Consider the following 16,312-nt stretch of genomic DNA (forward strand, 5'->3'; position numbering starts at 1 on the left):
AGTTCACCGAGCATCCTTATAACTAATATTTTGAACTCTGCCTCTGAAAGATGGCTTATCTCCAATTTTTTTTTTTTTTATATCTTTTACTGGAGTTTTGATCTGTTCTTTCATTGGGGCCACATTTCTTTGTCTCCTCATATCAGCAGCATCCCTGTGTTTGTTTCTCTGTATTAGATAGAGTTGCTATGACTCCCTGTCTTGGTAGCATGGCCAAATGTAGTAGGGATCCTGTAGGGCCCAGTGCCACAGCCTCCCCTATCACCCAAGCTGGGTATTCAATGTGCGCCCTTTGTGTGGCTGAATATATCCACCTCTAACAGTTGCACCTTGAGCTGTCTACAGGATGTGCAGATTCTGGGGTTTCCTGGGTGGTGCAGGCGAAGTTCAGCTCCCACTTGTGTTCTGCCCCATGCCACCATGCGTGAGCTATAAAACAATCTGAAGTGGCTACTACTTGTGCTGAGCTAGGAGATTGTCAGGCAACACCAAGCAGTAAATCTAGGCTGGCTGCTGCTAGTGGGGGACTAGGGACACTTAGCAAGAGGGATGGGGCTGAAGGCTCACTGAGGCCAACTGTTGCTTATTTGATTAGGATTTAGGAAGTTATGAAGCATGAACCAAGACCCGCCATTCATATGGAAAAGTAACAGTTAACAGTTTGGTGGGCCCATAAGTTGGGTGGATGGAGCCCCAGGGGATCTTAGGGAGGGGCAAACAGTGTTAGCCAGGTTGATGGGAGTCTCAGATATGGCCCCACCTGCTGGCTCTGTAGGGAAGGTCTCAGAAAAGGGACAACTGCCTATTTCTGGTCAAGATGGGGGCAGAGGTAGACACACTTCACCTCTTCATACAACCATGGAATGAATTACAACCAAATCCCCAAAACAAATAACTAGAACCAAAAGAAAATCAAGCCATATGGAAGTCCAACAATCAAGGATTTAAAGAAGCCACATTCATCCAGACAGGTAGGAAGGGTAGGGTCGTGGAGATGGGGCAGAGAGGTGGTGTGGCTCAGACAAGCAGCAGCAATGGCAGAATAGACCGTCGCACATTCACATGTGGTGGACAAAAATTAGGAGGAATACCCTGGGAGCAACCAATCCTAGACCAAGGCCAGACCACACAGCCCACAGTTCCAGCACCAGGAAGATAAACCCCCATTACCTTTGGCTGTAAAACCCAGTGGGTGTTGGGGTGGCAGAATAAACTGCTGGAATCTCACTGCTTAAAGGGCCCATATGGCCTGAGAATGTATGCAAACCCAGGACACCAACTGGAAGGGCCCCAATTTCATATGGGAAGTGGGTGAAGTGACTGGAAATGGGGCAAGTGCTGGGCAAATTGCCAGAAGACAGACAGCAACATTGTCCCCTCTCCAAGCCCCCCACCACAGAGCCACAAAGCAGTGAAGTGGGTGGCCCTGCCTTTCAATTACCTTAGGCTTCCCCTCCACACACAATTTATAGGTGCTTTTTCTACATAGGCCACAATACTAAGACAGGGGATCAAAGCAGCTGTATCTAATACACAGAAACAAACATAAAGAGGTTGCCAAATTGAAGAGGCAAATAAACATGACCCAAATGAAAGAACAGAACAAAACCCAGAAAAAGAAATAAGTGAAATGAAGACAGTGAACCTATCAGATGCAGAGTTCAAAACACGAGGGATAAGGATGTTCAGAGAACTCATAGAGCAGGGCAAAAAATCAAGGAAGAAATGAAACTTTCACAAAGTGAAATAAAGAAAAATACACAGGAACCAACAGTAAAGGGAAGGAAGCCAGGATTCAAATCAAAGGAACAAAAGGAAGAAATAAACATTCAACCAGAACACAAAAAAGAAACAAGAATGCAAAAAAAAAAAAAAAAAGAGAGAGAGAACCTTGGGGACAACTTTAAATGGACCAATATCCAAATCATAGGCATGCCACCAGGAGAAGAGGAAGAGCAAAAAATTAAAAACTTATGTGAAAAAATAATGAAAGAAAACTTCCCTATTTGGTGAAGAAAATAGATATACAACTCTAGGAAGCACAGAGAGTCCCAGACAAGTTGGGACCACGCCAAGACACATCATCATTAAAATGCCAAAGGTTCAAGAGGAAGAGACAATCTTAAAAGCAGCAAGAGAAAAGAAGAGAGTAACCTACAAAGGAGTGCCTAAAAGACTATCAGCTGATTTTTCAAAGGAAACTTTGCAGGCAAGAAGGGACTGGCAAGAAGTCTTCAAAGTGATGAAAAGCAAGGACCTACAATCAAGATTACTCTTTCCAGCAGAGCTATTATTTATATTGGAATGGCAGATGAAGTGCTTCCCAGACAAGATCAAGCTAAAGGAGTTCATTATCATCAAGCCATTATTGTATGAAATGTTAAAGGGACTTATTTAAGAAAAAGAAGATCAACACTATGAACATTAAAATGACAAAAACACAACTATCAACGACTGAATCTAAAAAAACAAAAACAAAAACAAACTAATAAGCAAATAACCAGAACAAGAACAGAATCACAGGTATGGAAATCATTTGGAGGGTTATCAGCAAAAGGGGAAAGGGGAAGAAAGGGGGAAATGGTGCAGTGATTAAGAAGCACAATTAAGTAGGTAAAAAATAGACAGGGGGATGTTAAGAATAATATAGGAAAGGGTGAAGCCAAAGAACTTACATGCATGACCCATGGACATAAACTAATTGGGGTGGGAAGGATTGCTAGAGGGAAGGGGGGTACCAGGTGGAGGGCAAAGGGGAAAAATTGGGACAACTGTAACAGCATAATCAGTAGAAATATACTTAAAGAAAAATAAGGAGTCTGAGATGGTCATAGCCAAGAGAAGACTAAGGAGACATGACAACTAAATGTAATATGGTGTCCTGGATGGGATTCTGGAGCAGAAAAAGTACATTAGGGAAAAACTAAGCAAATCTGAATGAAGTATAATAATAATCTATCAATATTCATTAATTGTAACAAATGTACCATACTAACATAAGATGTTTATAACAGAGGAAATTGGGTATGAGGAATGTAGGAACTCTGTACTATCTTCATAATTTGTTTCTGTAAATCTAAAAGTGTTCTAAAATACAAAATTTATTTAAAAAATTTTTATATACAAGCAATAAACAATCAGAAAGTGAAATTTTAAAATTCCATTTACAATAGCATTAAAAAACAGAAAATACGTAGGGATAAATCTGACAAAATAAGCATAACTTCTATATACTAAAAATTATAACTTATTATGTGGGAAATTAAGAACCTAAGGAGAGACATATTATGTTTATGAGTAGAAACACTTGATAGTCTTTAGATGTCATATTCCCCCAATTCCAACCAAATTCCCACACAAGCTTTTTTGTACACTTGTATGTGTAAAGCTAATTCTAAAATTGAAATGCAAAGGAACTAGAATAGCTAAAAGAGCTCTGAGGAAAACAAAGTTGGAGAAATAGCACTTCCTAATTTGAGACTTAAAAGAAAGGTTAGTGTTTCAACAAATGGTGCTGGAACAATTTGGAAATGCATATGCAAAAAAAGTAAACTTTGATCTGTATCTAATACAATATACAAAAATTAAATGAAAATGGATCATAGATTTAAATGTAAGAACTAAAATTATAAAAACTGCTAGAAGAAACACATGAGAGAAAAATCTTAGTTACCTTAGGCTTGATGATTTCTTTAAAAGAACACAAAAAGCTGGATATAAAATTTTAAAAATTAATAAATTTCACTTAATCACAATCAAGAATATATGCTCTTTAAAAGACATTGTTAAGACCATATAAAGGGAAGCCACAAACTCGGAGAAAATATTTACAAAACACATACTTGACAAAAAACATCTAAAATACAAAAAAAATTTACAACTTCATAATAATACAAACAACTCAGTAAAAGTGTGCAAAAGATTTGAACAGACACTAAGGAAGATATATGTATGGCACATAAGCACATGAACAGATGCTTTAAATTATTACTCATTAGGAAGGCAAATTAAAACCATAATACATACCTATCAGAATAGCTAAAATTAAGGTATCACAGACCGTGTGTTGGTGAGGATATGGAACAACTGGAACATTCATACACTGGTAGTACAAATGTAAAATAAAATAATATAACCACTTTGGAAAATAGTTTAATGGTTTCTTCAGAAGTTAAATATACAAGGGGGACCCAAAAACTAGAATTAGCTTCTGGAGGGTGGGCCCCTTGTAGTATAGGCTTCCCCCACTAGATGGGTGTTCTAGGAACCCATCTGTATCAATGTACCAGCTGACATTGTTCTGAGAGGCTACTTTTGGCATCAGTGAATTTTTTTGATGACTAAGCACGTTTTCCCATTTCACAATGGGTGATTTACAGCATACATGCCCAAAAGGCACTGAGTGTTCAGCAGTGTTTAACCCAAAACGGCATGATCCCCATGCCACACCTTTCTATTCACTGGATCTTGCCCAGAGAGACTTTTTTTGTTTGTTTGTTTCCCCAATGAAAAAAAAGTCCTTAAAGAGAAACATTTTGCAGATGTGGAAGAGGTGAAACAAAGAAATGGCAGAAATAGTAAAAGGTGTCAAAATCAACAAGTTCAAAAACTATTCTGAGCAATGGAAAAAATGTCTCCACAAGTGTATTGCATCAAATGGAGAGTACTTTAAGTTGACTGTAGTTTAACCATGCAAGAATACACTATTTTTATAAATAAATTCTACTTTGGGGGTCCTCCCTCGTATATTAATCATATGACTCAGTCACTCTATCTATTCCTAGGTATTTATTCAAGAGAAATAAAAACATATGTCGATACAAAGACTCGTATAAAAACATTCATAACCCCCAAACTGCAAACAACCAAAATGTCTATGCAGTGTAAGCATACAATGAATATTACTCAGTGATAAACAGAAATAAATTCTTGATTATATGTCACAACATGAATAAATCTCAAAATAATTATGGTAAGTGAAAGTAGCTTGACAAAAAGAATATATACTGTATGATTTCATTTATATAAGTTTTTAAAATACAAATTTCTATTACAGAAAGCAAATCAGTGGTTGTCTAGGTAGGGAAGAGGTTACAGAAGGGCATGAGGAAACTTTTGGGAGTGATGGTTAGGGCCACTATCCTGATTGTGGTGATGGTTTTATAGGTATATACATATGTCAAAGCTGACCAAACTGAACACTTTAAACATACGTAGCTACTGCACATATTTGTCAATTATACTTCAATAATACTATTAAAACAAATGTACAATAAAAAACTCCAATTAGACATCTATCTGTTTAAATATTTTAATAAACTAGTAAAATGTTTTCAAAGAGCTTCTAATTACATGGGAAAATGCTATGGTATACAATTAAGTGAAATTGCTCAAATATATCACTTAATATAGGATGATGTTAATTACATAGAAAGCATATATACATACAGATATAAACATTTCTGGTTAAAAATAGATCTATATTAATAACAGCTTTCCCTGGGTTATGGAATTATGGGTGATTTAAGTTTTCTTTACACTTTTTCAAGGTTTTCTTTGTTGATGTTGTTTTATTTTATTTTTATTTTTATTTTACCTGAGATTGCAATATCCTTTTAAGCAGGAAATTAAAAACTAAATGAAGGGAAGAATTTGAGTGATTATCTATCCTGACAAGTGATTCCAATGTATGCACCAAAGACCCTTGAAAGATCAAAGAGAAGACTGGGAACTCATGAACTTGAACTACTGTTTTTCAATGTCCATAGATGCACTGAATTTCAACCTCACTGAATCTGTAGAACCTCTTTTTTCCACAACAACAGACACTAAAAGGAAAATAAAACCACTAGCATGGAGATCTTCAAAAATTTATTCCCCTATACTTAGTGCCAATAGGCCACTTTACTGGAATTTCTCCTGCTATGGTACCAGTACAGTAGTCCCTCTCTATATCGCGGTTCACTTATCGCGGCCTCACTGTATTGTGGGATTTTAAAAAATATTATATTTAATTATTTATCGCGGATTTTTTGCTATATCGTGGGATTTGCAGTACTGTATACGTATGTTGTTAAAGTTACATAGGTTTAAGAGTGTAGAATATGTTTAAGAACATAAGTAGTGTTTATAAAAGTGGGCAAAAGGTTAGTAAGGGAGTGAGAAAGGTTAATAAGGGACTGGGAACAGTTTATAAGGGTGTGGGAAGGGTTTATAAAGCCTTAAAATATATATAAATACTAAAATAAATGTAAGGTTTCTACTTCGCAGATTTTCACCTTTCGCGGGGGGCAGGTCTAAAACATAATACCCACAAAAAGTGAGGGAATACTGTATATAGGAAGGGCTAAGCATAGTACTTGACATTCAGTTAATAAGTTCCATGACATGTTCCTATTTCTCTGCTATGGCTTTTCATTATATTCTAAACCACCCTTTTTCTAAGCTACTATAAAACCTATGTTTTGTGTGTTCTTACACTGTTCAGATCCCAGAATATAATTTAAGTTATAAAGGTAAATTAACAATCAAATACCAAAGTCAAACATGCTCTGTACACAGAATGGCTTTGTAAAAGCTATTTTAATTAAACAGTGAGGCTGTCTCCAAATGTAAGATTGCGATTACTAGAGGTTTGAGCCCTGGTTAAGTATGGCATTACCAATTTGTGATTGACCTTGGGAAAATCAATTAATGTGTGCTGAGGTTTCTACAACTGCTTCGTGATAATCCTCCCCCAAATTAAAGTCAACAAATAACTTAATTACTGTTACAAAGTAAACTACAAAAAGTCAAGTTACTTATAATAAACTATTAGTTGTTGAAGGCAATTGAGTTTACCTCAGAGAATTAGTCTGTGCTTTTTGTCTGCCAAGTTCACTTTCAGTATCCATTGCCTTTCTTGCAAGTGATTTCATTTCCTTTTCGATGGTGGTTATGGTTTCCTTCATCAAAGTCATCTTTGACATTTGCTCTGCACGTTCATCATCAAGCTATACAAGTAGAATGACAAGGTTATAACCATCACTTTAGTGATCTTCCTAAAAAGACATCCTCTCTTTGTAAAAACTGGTATACGATAAGATTTATATGATGATGTTAGATTAGATTTGAACCTTGTGGGAGGCTAAATGGACAAGGTATTTGTGGAGTAGCAACAAGAATAGTATATTCACCTACATTTTCAATCTGGTTCAATTTGATTAGCATACAGAACTTATTTGCAAAAAAATTTCTTATTTGTTGCTAAACATTAACAAATTACAGATATAAAGTGGAATTACAAAAAAAATGTTTTTCCCCTACCTACTACCTTTTTTACTTATTATAATGACATAATGCAGATGAATTCATAAATATATTCAATTAAAATTGACAAGAGAAAGTCAAATTCCCTTAATTTTGTTTATATGGTCATACCATCTCAAATATATATTCACAGCATCTCAAGTCCCTGATGAGTAAAAAAGGTAATGTTTCATATTTAAATTCAGTTTACATATATTTTTCTCATTAATTTTCGTTTCATCATAATTTTCTCTACCCTACCTACTCTTTAGGTAGAATAACCCAATTTCTCTGTGTCTTGTAATGTTATCTTTAATGAAATAGAAAGATGAAAAATTTGCTAAAATCACTGAGAATGTATCCCTAATGGTGGTTTTTTTTTAAAGAACACACTTTGCAACCTAACATAAAGATTTTACCCACATTTTTAGAAAGAAATAAACAATGAAGAAATGACAATTGATACCACATATACCACATGAAGTCTTTTAGGATTACAAACCCTAAGAAAATTAAAAGAGCTTCTCTGAACATAGAAAAAAAGGAAAAGGGGAAAGCCATTGACAATTTATAGCTAAAAGTGCAAAAGTGATTATTACTTACGTTATGAACTGTACACTCCAGCTCCTCTACCCTTTGTTCCAAGTGAGCCTTTTCATTAAATGCTGTCTCTTGGGCAATCTGGTTAAAAAACAAAATCAAAACAAAGTACTTTCAATGTCACTGCATTGTGTTTCACATATGTTTATAAGATAAAATTCTCTCAAACCTCGAGTCTTTTCCTCAGACTATCTCGTTCTGTGGTCATCCTTCGTAAATCAGTGAAGGCTAGATCTCTTTCAGTCTCCACCCGCCGGAGGATGGCATCTGCTGTTGTAGATTTAGGAGACTTACAGCTTTTCATCATTTCTCGTCGAAGTCGAGCAATTTCTTCCTGCGCCTATTATTTAAATACATTGATACACTCCTATTTAACATGCTTTAGAACAGACATAAATATAGGTATCTTATATCCAGCCAGTTAAAATTCAAACCTATTATCAATATGCATGCAGTAAGACAAGGGTATAATTTTAGCTTTATACAAATGAATGCAAATGATGCCCCTAAATGCAAATGGATGTATAAAAATATAAGTTTGATTTACAATATCTGTGCCAAAATTTTTAAAAAATTAATTTGGAGGCAGTTAATGCAAGAGAAAATGATTTACTAAGAAATATATATAGTAGACACCACCCATTTTGTGATACAAACTTGAATTCAGCACAATTCAGGTAAAATACTGGTTTAATAAATATTATAGTGTTCTAGTCTTTCTGTACATAAATACATATGCCATAGCATTATCCTAGTTACCTTACCCTGACAGAAAGAACCACCAATTCTTATTGACAACCCAACATACTTTCTACATACTGTTCAACCATCCTCGGTTCTCCATCTATTCTACACCTGCAAGATGATTTCATATCCTACTTTGTGGTGTAAGTACCTTATCTCTCGTCTTCTCGATTGTAATCACTATCTATTCAGCTAGTCTCCAAGTCTCAGAGGAATATATGTTACTTCCCAATTTCCATAACTTAGCCTTCTCCAGAATCCTGGACCCCATCTCCTGAAGTATCTCCTAAGATATCCCTGACTCAATTATAATTATTTCCTCACTCTGAGTAGCACTCTTTCCACTGACTATCTACTCCTTTTAACCATGCACATGGCTCCCACATCTTGAAAAACCGTCACTTAATCCTGTTGCAACCAATTTCCAATCCTATGACTCTTTTTCTTTCTTTTAAGTGTCTGTACCATGACCTGTTCCTTACTATCCACTTTCTCACTCCAGTGTAAACCACCACTTCCCAGAATTTCAACAAATGACCTCACTAAACCTAATGGCATTTTCTCAGCTCCTGTTCTTGATATTTTGGTAACATTTGGCATTGTTTTCAACACTCCCCTTTAAATTTCTTCCGCTCTTGGTCTTATAACATTGTACTGCCTTAGTTTCCCATCTTCTTTCTCTCTTTCAAAGGTTCTTCTACTAATCAAATAAAGTTTCCCATGTTCCTCTATTTATATCTTTCTCATTCAGAGACCTCATCCACTCTAAAAGCTCAAAACTCAACTCTGAGCAGATGACTTCCAAATCTAGTGAGTAAGCTCTTGCTTTTCTTCCCACTCCAGTTCCACATTTCTTACTGCCTGATGGCAATTACCACCTGAATATATTCCATCTGTCTGAAACCAAACACATCTTTTCCGTCAAATCACCAATGACTTTCCTTTCTCTTTTTTCTATTACCACATTCTTAGTCATTCAAAACAGAACTGCAGACATTTCCAATCATTCCCTCTTTTTGCTTGAATCAAATGTTGTCAAGTCTTTCTTGACAGAACACTAGCTCAGTCCCTTAAAGCCTCATGTATGGACTACTATAATAGCCTTCTAAAGAGTCCATGGTTTCTCCCTCCTCCAGTTTTCTTGAAGGAGAAATTGTTATTTAAGAAAATAACATATAAAGATATGTACAAGATAATATAAAAGTTACCAGCTTAAAACTGTAAAAATGTGGCTTTGATCATATTTCTTCTGCTTAGAAAACAGACTGTCCATTGTTTACAAAGCAAAGTATAAACCCCTTGTAAGGCCCAGTGAACAGCCTCTACCACATAGTCCAGAAACTGGTAAACTACATCTGGTTCACAGGCCAAATCCAGCCTGTCTCCTACTTTTTTGGGTCTATAAGCAATTTTTATATATATATATATATATTTCTAAACAGTTGAAAAAAATCAAAAGAAGAAAAATATTTCATAACAGGTAAAATAATATGAAATTCAAATTTCAGCATCCATAAATAAAGTTATATTGTAACACAGCAAATTTACTCAAGTGAGTAGGTACATTGTCTATAGATACTTTCATGCCATGAAAACAAAGCTGAATAGCTATGACAGAAATCACATGGCCTACAGAGCCCAGGATATTTATTATCTGGGCCTTCACAGAAAAAGTTTGCAGACTCCTGCTCTAGTCCATTCTGCCTCTCAAGCCTTAGCTCTTCCTTCCTCCACTGACACATCCCTTTGATTCTAGTCTTTAATTGATCCACTTATCTAGTTGATTTTCTTGCCTTTGTTATTTGCTTCACATCATTTCTTTAGTCTAGAATGTTCCTTCTTATCTCTTTAAAGATAATAGAAACCCTATTCACCCATCCCTCAGGACTCAAACTCCACATGGTCTAGCAAATATTTTCTTGATCACCATAAATAAAAATATCCACTTATTTTACTTATTCAACATCTTCTAGACTATTTATCGTAAAGTAACAAAAAATAAATACAAGACATTATACTTCATCTCCCCAACTAGATTGCATAGAAAGCAATGTCTGCAAATGTTTTTAACTGTGCTCCACAGTATTCCACAGCTTGATGAAGCAGTGGGGTGAAACACAGAAGCTTCGCATGAACTATTCTACACTTCAAATCTGAATATAAAATTTACTGAAGAAAAGGGGTATACCAAAAATTTGAAAATCACTAACACATAACACACTATATGCAAGTATAGGATTTACAAAGCAGAGGTTTCAGTAAAATAATCTCATACCTTACAATACACAAATTTCTCTCTCTTTTTTTTTTTTTTTTAAAGAGAGAGGGAAAGGGAGGGAAAAAGAGAGGGAGAGAAACATGAATGTGAGAGAGATACATTGATCGTTTGCCTCTCACATGCCCCCAACTGGAGACCTGGCCCACAACACAAGCATGTAGCCCAACCCGGAATTAAACTGGCGACCTTAAGCCCTGGCTGCTGTGGCTCAATGGATTGAGCATCGGCCTGTGAGCCAAGTGTCGCTCGTTCGATTCCCAGTCAGGGCACATTACTAGGTTGCACTTCAGGTTCCCAGTTAGGGGCATGAGTGAGAGGCAACCACACAGTAAAAAAAAAAAAAAAAAAACTGGTGACCTTTCCGTTTGCAGGCCAGCACTTAATCCATGAGTCACACCAGCCAGGGCCAGACTTCTTATTAAAGGACTTTCCTGCCTCTTAGCAGTCATAATCCTATAATAGTCTATGTATATTGACTCAGGTTTCATGGCACAGACACCAGAGAATTCAAATAAAAGCAATCATTCCATAAACTTAGAAGTGGTAGCTGCTATTTAAACTGCTCAAAGTAAAAATAAGAAAGCTAATTTTAGTAGGTAGTATCATGTATCATCCATTAAACAGCTAATGTAATGTTAAAGTTTTAAGTATAATAAAATCCCATTGAAAAACTTATGAGGAGGGACTTCTGGCCAAGATGGAGGTGTAGGTAGACATGCTGCATCTCCCTCCAAAACTAAGAAGGAATACAGCTACCTCAAAACTGAAAACAAACAAATAAGCAAAAAAAACCCAAACCAAGCAGAAGTACAAGAAAATCAAACTGCAGGGAAGTCCAACAAACAAAGATATAAAGAAGAAATACTCATCCAGACAGGTAGGAGGGGTGGAGCCGGGGCAGAGAATGCAGTGTGGTAGCAGTGGCAGTAGCTGTGGCTGCCTCGTGGAAAATAGTCACATTTTTTAAAAAGTAGGGAAATACACCTGGGGAGCACTGCCAGCACCATACCAGACTGCGCAGCTCACGGTTCCAGTGCCAGGGAAAATAAAGCTGACTGTGAAAACCAGTTGGGGTTGGGGCAGAGGAAGAAAATGCTGGTCTCTCAGCAGAGTCTGTTTCTTTAGAGGGCCCCCACAGTCCTAGAACATCTGCAAACCCACCCATTCTGGGAACCAGGGTGAGGGCAACGGCTAAAGAGGCGCCAGTCCCATACGGGAAGTGGAAGAAGTGCCTGGAAAGGGGGCACGTGCTGAGCGAGTGGTATTGTTCCCTTTTAACACCCCTCCCCAACATACAGCACCACAACGTTGTGAAATGCGTCGCCCTGCAATGACAAATATCTAAGGCTCCACCCATTACGTAACAGGTGCAACAGCTCTACCTAAGACACAGAGGCAAACACAGGAGCCTGTCAAGTTGAGGAGACAGAGAAGTATGGCCCCAGATGGGGTACAGATCAATGTTTCAGTGGGAGAAATAAGTGACGAGGAGATAGGCAACCTAACAGACACAGAGTTCAAAACACTGGTGATAAAGATGCTCACAGACTTGACAGATATGCTTGAATATGGCAAATGTAGAAGAGAATAAGTGAAGTCTAAGCTAAGTGAAATGAAGGAAAATCCACATGAAACCAATGGCAAAGAAAAGGAAACCGGGGTTCTAATCAATGATTTGAAACATAAGGAAGAAATAAACAGTCAACCAGTACAGAATGAAGAAATAAGACTTGCAAAAAAACAAGGAGAGGCTTAGGAATTTCTGGGACAATTTCAAATGGGACATCCAAATCATAGGGGTGCTAGAAGGAGAAGATGAAGAGCAAGAAATTGAAAGCTTATGTGAAAAAACAATGAAAGAACACTCCCTTAATTTGGCAAAGTAAATAGACATACAAGTCCAGGAAGCACAGACAGTCCCAAACAAGCTAGACCCAAGGAGGACTACACCAAGACACATCATCATTAAAATGCCAAAGGTTCAAGAGGAAGAGACAATCTTAAAAGCAGCAAGAAAAAAGTTACTTACAAAGGGGTTCCTATATGTCTATTAGCTGATTTCTCAAAAGAAACTTTACAGGCAAGAAGGGACTAGCAAGAAGTATTCAAAGTGATGAAAAGCAAGGACCTACAACTAAGATTACTCTATTCAGCAAAGCTATCATTTAGAATGGAAGGGCAGATAAAGTGCTTCCCAGACAAGGTAAAGCTAAAGGAGTTCATCATCACCAAACCATTATTATATAAAATATTAAAGGGACTTGGTTTTTTTTTAAAAAAAACAAAACTATGAACATTAAAATGACAACAAACACAACTATCAACAACAGAACCTAAAAATAAAATAAAATAAAATAAAAACAATAACAAAAACAAACTAAGCAAACAACCAGAACAGGAACAGAATCATGGGTATGGGGATCATTTGGAGAGTTATCAGCTAGGAGGGGGAAGAGGGAGAAATGGGGAAATGGTGCAGGGATTAAGAAGCATAATTGGTAGGTATAAAATAGACAGGGGAAGTTAAGAATAATATAGGAAAGGGTGAAACCAAAGAATTTACATGCATGACCCATGACCATGAACTAATTGGGGTGGGAGGGATTGCTGGAGGGAAGGGGTGTACTGGGTGGAGGGGAGCAAAGAGAAGAGAAATTGGGACAACTTTAACAGCATAATCAATAAAATATACTTTAAAAATAACTTATGAGGAGAAGAAATTAACAACATTGAGATTAGAGTGTGAAAGAAAACAGTACTCTGACTTAACCAAAAGGATTTCATGTTATGATATAGTATTTACTGGGCATTTGTTTTATATGTTAAGATACATGCCCAGACTGATCCATTTCCACAAGGACCAATTCATCTTCAACAAGCTTAATTAAATGGCAAAGAGAAGACCCAAATAGGAGTCAGAAAATCTGGACTCTGAAACCTGCTGTACTTGGGCAAATCAGTTAATCTTATTAGACATAACTTCTCATATATAAAATGAAGCAAATAAGCCATATAATCATGGCATCCAAAGTCACTTTAGTTATTGAAAAACACGTGGTTAACCTTGACTTCAAACTAAAATAAGATCCACTAAGATGAATTCTAAAACTTAACAAAAAAACACTGTCTGCATCTTATCATTTCTTTTCTCTTAGAGTAGCAGGCCCATAACCTGCACAAAGTTGCTGTAATTCTTAATAAAATTTGATATTTTTAAAAGAAATTATGTTGGTAATATATGGGACTTAATATTTGTTGAGTAAAGAAACAATTTGGTTAATAAGAGCTATTAATTTTTAGCTAAAAGACAAACTACAAACCGATTTTCCTCTCTAAAATTAAATTATATGGCAGTTTCTAAAGTGATTAATAGTATATGAAAATGATACGTTAGGATTTTTTAATCCCCAAACTCAAATCTTTTTACCTTGAATTCACCATACCCTTCCATTTAACATTTTCCCCATTTCTTATTCCAAAAATCATACTATTTCTATGCATTTATATGATCTGTTATGGGAGTGGGGATAACGTGTCTGTCTACACACATACTATATTGGAAATATATTACATTTCATTAAAAGTGCTTTAAGAACAAAGGTAATTCCCAAACAGTACTAAAGTTAATTTGATTGGCAAATTTAAGTATACCTAAAGAATAACAAATCTCTAAAATTAACTGTTGTTACATATTTTGTTTCCTTATAAACAAGTTTACCTGTTCATAAAGAAGAAAGGTCTTGTCTCTCTCAGATGTAAGAACCTTGACATTACCCTGAATTTCTGCCAAATGACGCTCATATTTTTCCAGCATGCGCTTAAGTTCTTCACAATCTCTTGTTGTCTTCAAAAGCTCTACATCGCAGCTTGTACCCTAGTGATTATATAAGAAATTTGAAATTCTTTGACATGTAGTACGAATAGAAAAGTGCTACTGATTGCAGTTCATCACTACATATGAAAGAAAATGTAAAAAGGTTTTAAAATATCCTCTTTTAAATTTTTAAAAAATGTATTGATGAGAGAGAGAGAGAGAGAATGATTTGTTGTTCCACTTATTAACGCAGTCACTGGTTGATTCTTGGATGTGCCCTTGACTGAAGATCAAACCCACAACCTTGGCGTATCAGGACAACACTCTAACCAACTGAGCTACCCGGCCCAGGACAAAAGCACCTCTTCCTTAAAGAGCTTCTTTCCAAATTGCTCCACATTTGTTTGATGACCCTCTAACCATGACTAGTATGGGGATAAAGAACCAATTTCAATGATCCACTGTCCCTCAAAGAGACCTCTGTCTCCCAATCTCTTTGATATATCAATCCATGCAAATCAACCTGAGTTATCTCCAGGTAAATCAAAGAATAAAAGTCAATGTTTGAGCAACAAACTCCAATAATTTACAACTTTTCAAAACCTACCCGGGAAGATGGAGATGGGCGTCTTGGACTTTTAGATCTACTTCTGATCATCCTTCTCAAATTTTGAGCTTCACTCTGGTAGTAATCCCTGTCTGCTTCTAAAGCCTTCACAAAGGAATAGAGCCTGGAAAGAGATTTATTTTGTTCTTTTTCAGTCTCTAAAATTATCTTGAAAGGGAGAAACAAATTAGGCCATTACTTCAACCTAAACTACAGCATCATTTTCTACATGAAGCTGAACACAAAGAGGATCCTTAAATATAATGAATGTGGTGTTTTAAAAATAACTTTTAAAAGTCAAACTTTTAAAAAGCAATTAGATATAATTCTTTTCTAGCATTTCTGAATGTTCTATATTTTTATTTAACTACCCTAAATTTACTCAGTTATTTCGAAGAAAAAATGTTAAAGAAATTTCAGAGGCTAGAAGTGTTCATAGATCTAGCCGAAAATTCTAGAAATAAAATTAATTTACTTCGAATAACTTGTATAGCATCTAAGTTTTGTTCAGTAATTGTTCAAAGGATGAATAAATTAAATGAATGCTGGATATCCATTGTATGAGCATTCAAGTGCATTCCCATTCACATTAACATATTTAGAAACATTTCTTTTACAGCATTTATTTTACCAATGCCATACTGGGAAAAAATGACAGATATATTTACAGAAGAGATGTTTCAAATATTTTAAATAATAACATTGAACAGAGCAGTTTGCATTTCAAATTGTTAAAGAAAACATTACTTAGAATTAAACAAAATGTGACATACAGATATTCATTACTAAGAAGAATATAAGTTAATGTGTAAACAAATACATCTTATATTTTGAGAACTAAATTACTCACAGTCATTATTTTAAATAAATAAACAGCTACAGGCATTAATAAAACTAACTAAAGTTCTTCCATCTTTAGGAGAAAAAAATGTAATGTTGAAATGGAGTACGAATACCATTGTTCTTACACATGGGATTACCC

The 16,312-nt window shown here is 35.8% G+C and overlaps 1 protein-coding gene across 1 annotated transcript in view; it reads right to left on the reverse strand.

Annotated features, from left to right (window-relative positions):
- The window catches only part of LOC150006415 (testis-specific gene 10 protein-like), a 76,104-nt gene extending 60,656 nt beyond the window's left edge, over positions 1–15,448 (reverse strand). Inside the window, 5 exon segments of the mRNA XM_090280754.1 lie at positions 6,841–6,992; positions 7,891–7,968; positions 8,057–8,227; positions 14,628–14,783; positions 15,331–15,448. Coding sequence (XP_090136880.1) covers positions 6,841–6,992; positions 7,891–7,968; positions 8,057–8,227; positions 14,628–14,783; positions 15,331–15,381 — 608 coding nt within the window. The 5' untranslated portion in view covers positions 15,382–15,448.
- Positions 15,449–16,312: the final 864 nt, after the last annotated feature.

The sequence above is a fragment of the Furipterus horrens genome, unplaced genomic scaffold, assembly GCF_987537825.1.
Source record: "Furipterus horrens unplaced genomic scaffold, mFurHor1.1.pri manual_scaffold_6, whole genome shotgun sequence".
In the NCBI taxonomy this organism is placed as follows: domain Eukaryota; kingdom Metazoa; phylum Chordata; class Mammalia; order Chiroptera; family Furipteridae; genus Furipterus; species Furipterus horrens.